General features: G+C 34.9%; 1 protein-coding gene across 1 annotated transcript; it reads right to left on the minus strand.

The window, feature by feature from the left end:
* Nucleotides 1-390: 390 nt before the first annotated feature.
* On the minus strand, nucleotides 391-2502 carry LOC141586727 (GDSL esterase/lipase At1g33811). The gene is made up of 5 exons (XM_074408035.1): nucleotides 2192-2502; nucleotides 1908-2032; nucleotides 1457-1705; nucleotides 906-1155; nucleotides 391-806 (listed from the first exon to the last, which is right to left on the minus strand). The coding sequence occupies exons 1-5, from the start codon at nucleotides 2463-2465 to the stop codon at nucleotides 583-585; spliced, it is 1122 nt and encodes a 373-aa protein (XP_074264136.1). The 5' UTR covers nucleotides 2466-2502; the 3' UTR covers nucleotides 391-582.
* Nucleotides 2503-4453: the final 1951 nt, after the last annotated feature.

Here is a 4453-nt window from a genome sequence, read left to right on the forward strand (position 1 = left end):
AATTGTTCAAGTTGCCTTGAAAATGTTGGAGGAGGAGGATGAATATTTCCGTATCAAGTTTGTCCAGTATTGTTATGCAATTAAGAATGAAGATAATTAGTTTGCTTTAATTCCGTCTAGTAATTAATTACTCCGTAAAATTTTATGTCCAATTTCCAATTCTAATCAAAACTCACTCCTTATGTGTGTGTAGTGTAGTAAGTTGCAACCCCTGATGAATATGGATGAATGAATATATGGTTCAAGTTTTATTTCATTGTGTATGTTTATAATAAGTTTTTCTTGTCGTGAATTGTCAAAACTCGACTACACCCTCCCACATTACAATAACAGTTTTAATCAATTCCGACTCTAAAACTTTTGCTTCACTATTTTAATTGGGACGAATAATAATCACAAATGGAGCTTGAATTAGTAATATAAAAATCCTTCCTTAACAAGTGTGTGAACATAGTCTAGTTTACAAGCTGATAATTAATCTGGCATAAATGCATATTCTAATAAGAGCAATGCTTTTGCATCACATTAACGGGAGAAGCATACGATTTCGAATTGGATTACTTGTCAAATTAAAATAATACACTAGAGCATTGCTAGTTGTTTCACATTAATGGGATATGCATATAATTTCGACTTGGATGTGAACGCCTTCTTAGCAAGTACGACGTTAACAATCTCAGTTGGGTGAAAGGCGTCCCAGAATATATACTTTTTGCGATCTTCACAGGGAGCTTGCAAAGGCAGGCAAGTTATTTGACCATTGTTCTTTCCAACTCCGCAACATCCCTTGTCCAGTACTTCAAACCCTGAGAGACAATCCACCAATTTCGCTCTTAAATTCATTCCTAAATATATACTAGATGATTTATTCAGTCGCTATAGAGCCAAGTCAGAGAAGTGCATACCATTGGCGATCACATCACTCGCGGCTAAGGAAGAATTCAAGTAGACAAATTTGGCTCCTGGGAATTGATTGCTGTTAAATACGTCAACAAGTTGTCGTAATCCGGTATTAAAAAGGCCAATAATTTCATTCTTCTCCTCATCACAATTATTTGGGCTCGATCCATTTGTTCTTGCTAACATGTAAGGTATGCACCCTATTCGTCCTACCGTTGTCACTATCACTTTTCGTGCTCCGATTTGATACAATCTCTGTATATTTTTTTCATCAACTTACTTTATCACAGAAATGGAAATATTTACAAGAAAAATGAGAGATCGTCTCTCCAAAGTTTTTGCGTTATTAGTGGCAGAATAGGGTTTCGAGTGCCTAAGACAAAAATAATGTTATCGAGTTGAAATAATGTAGGAATAACTGAGTAGGCGAATATTCAATTACAAGGTAAACTGATCAAATCGACCAAAATTAAAGATATTTACGTTAATTTTTTTTCTCAACAAAAAAGTAGTATAAGTATACGAAACTTTGCCTAACAAAAGATGAGAAACGAACCGTTAGTTGACGATAATATTCTTGAAGGAGGGCATTTGCGTAGGCTGTTGGGGTGAATTGGGAGGAAGTAGTATAATAGTTTGTCATGAAATAATTGTTAAGATAGTCGTTGCTTCCGATTCCTGAATAAATGATGCATTTGTTAAGGTAATTTTGGATGGCATTTGGGTCTCCCCTTGTATGTCTCCTTAATTCTTCTATTACACTTTCGAAGTTGCTAATTTGTCGATCCATTGAATAATGATCCCCCTGCATTTGTGACAATGTTCATTATATAACTCTTCGTGATTACCGTATTTGTAAAAGTAAACATAAAAAATTCAAAAGTATTTAAATTTCGTTCGTCTAGTGATAAGATCATAAGATCATATTAATCGAAAATTTAAATTGACAGAAGCAATTCTATTGAATGATGGTACAATTCAACTGAAAGAAATACAGTAGTACATACAAGATTGTTGCCGGTCTCTTCTCTGATACCGGAAGCTCCTGATGCAAAATTTACGCCCCTTTCAAGAGAACTACGTTTTGCTCTTGAAAATGGAGGAATCTCCTCCTTAAATCCTAAAAGTTCACCTATATAATGATTCAAAGTACAACATAGATCAGAATTCAATTATATCAGAAAAAAAAATATTTTTCAAAACTAAAATAAAAGTACATTTCAATGACTTTGCTATTTCTTTTTTCGGACGTACCCACAAAAGAGAGTGCTAAATGAAATGTGTTACGTACCCAATGCATCAACCACGGTTTTGCCATTGCAGAAACGACCAGTAGGTCCGATAGGATAATCAATACCATAAGGCTGGTAATTAGCTCTAGCAAGAGTTAGTATCTCGTTGTTGTTACCATTATCAACAAGCGAATCACCAAATATATAAAAACCAGTGACTTGCATTTTGGTAGCAGCTTTAGTTGTATTACAAGCCATACTAAAATAGCACAACATTAACAAAGCTATAAGAACGTAAAATCCTGTTTTATTTTGACTCATTTTTGTTTCCATGATCTTATATTTGTTTTTGTTAAGCGTTCTTGATTTCTTACTATTTATATAGAGAATGACGCGCGGTATATGATATGGGTGAAAGCTAGAGACGCGTTCATCATAAGAAGCATGCATGCATGTTTAATTCGTACGTTTGCATGTGATTATTATAGGATCTACGTCATTTAATTGTCTGGTTTTAATAGTTAGGGTGATATGATGCGTTTAGTTGGAGCAGTAGCGGTGCGGTGACTCTAAGTCACAGGATGCTACAAGTTCAAGTTGCGGTATGGTTAGTCTTGTATCTCGTGACTACATACATCACACGCACTCAAGTATGCGGTGAGTAGCATCATTTTATAAATAGGCGCTCCATTGTACAATTAGGCGAATACCATCATTTATCAGGCTCCATCTAGTAAGACGTAAATTATTTCTTCCATCTTTACTTAGAATGGAGAAGCTAGCTAGTAACGTATTCACTCCGACTAATCATTTGGATTGAGAACCTAGTAACGTATTTCCTTTGTTCTACGAGTAATTATTTACTTACCTTGATTAAAACACCCAAGGATATAAAAGGTGCATAAATGATAACTTTTGGTGGAATAATTTTTCTTTTTTTTTTGAGACTTTTGTGAGGATAGGTTTAGTGATTAATTAAATATTAGGTCCAAGAAAAATGAAGTCGGATTAATTAAATTACGTTGAACCAATTTATCGCAAGTGATTTTTGTTTTACCGACTTGGAATTAATGACCTCAATTTTGCCCACTAGCTAACATGGTACTCTAGCGTGTCTTTGTGAAGAATTACATGTTAGTCTCCCACGTCGGAGAAATAGAGAAATGTAATCTACTTTATAAGTCAAGGAACTACTTCAGCTATTGCCAATTGGTTTTGGGACGAAACCTCCTTACACTTGTAAAATGGACACTCTTTCCTCCTTGATGAGCGCGGCCCAACCCCATGTGCAATCTAATAGTAGTCTTCATTGCATTGGGTTACTGAAATCAAACCAAATCATTTAAAGTTGGTGAACTAAAATTAACTAAATTTGACAACAATAATCTTTTTGTCTTTGCTTGTTAATAGTTATAAATCAAAATGTTGAAAATAACGTTATTTAGTACTCCCTCTGGCTTTTAATTTTCTTCCCGTTTCTCACATATATGTGAGGAGTATTATAATGAAATGGGAAGAAAACAGCAAGCCGGAGGGAGTACTACCTTACACACCATGAAAAAAGGCATACAAAAATATATTGATAACTTAATCGGATAATGAGCCAAATTAAAATATGATAATGCAAGGTTAACCTAACCTTGCACGATCCTAGCTACCTGCTCTATCCCAACCAAACAACACAATTCACTCTCGCGTTCAACTTGACCTATCACTTAACGATGATCCGATAAAACCTAACTCATTTCCAAGTGAATGCATTTTTTGTTATTTCTCCACATGAAAAAAGACTTGTACATAAATTAACGAATTAATGTTATCCCCAACAATACACAGACGTAAATTTGTGTCGAAATACGTATATTCTTTTTGTTGATCAGCATAGAAGTTTGTTACTAGCTAGGTATTTGACCAAAATAAGACCATCCTTTTTATTTCTAGTTTAGTCAACAAAATTTAAATCCAAAATGGCTCGACCTATTTTAACCCCAATTTAACACAATACATCCTTAATTGTTGATACTCGCACACGGCAATGGATCCTCTCCATTACCCATCCCTCTCCATTACTTATCAATGGATACGATTTAATTTCGAGAATAAATCGACGGCCTAAATTTACTTATGATGGTGAAAAAATTGTGGTGGAGATGAAATGTCTAGAATGCATCTGATCCCTCCCTTTTAACCCGACACAAATTCTTATTTCAGCGTCATATCCGTCTGAAATTGTAAGACGGATACCATATCCTCTCACAAAAAAACCCATTTAGGGTGAGAGTGGGAAAACACATGGGGGTGTTCCACCACCCATATGTTTC

Source organism: Silene latifolia, chromosome 6 (genome assembly GCF_048544455.1).
Source record: "Silene latifolia isolate original U9 population chromosome 6, ASM4854445v1, whole genome shotgun sequence".
Taxonomy (NCBI): Eukaryota; Viridiplantae; Streptophyta; class Magnoliopsida; order Caryophyllales; family Caryophyllaceae; genus Silene; species Silene latifolia.

What these genes read in the sequence shown, in the direction of transcription:
- LOC141586727 (XM_074408035.1), bottom strand. Translation starts at nt 2,465, where the DNA reads ATGGAAACAAAAATGAGTCAAAATAAAACAGGATTTTACGTTCTTATA. An exon ending in AACCGTGGTTGATGCATTGG is followed by an intron (nt 2,033 to 2,191) that starts GTACGTAACACA and finishes ATCATTATATAG; the next exon opens with GTGAACTTTTAGGATTTAAG. An exon ending in GAGTGATGTGATCGCCAATG is followed by an intron (nt 807 to 905) that starts GTATGCACTTCT and finishes ATTGTCTCTCAG; the next exon opens with GGTTTGAAGTACTGGACAAG.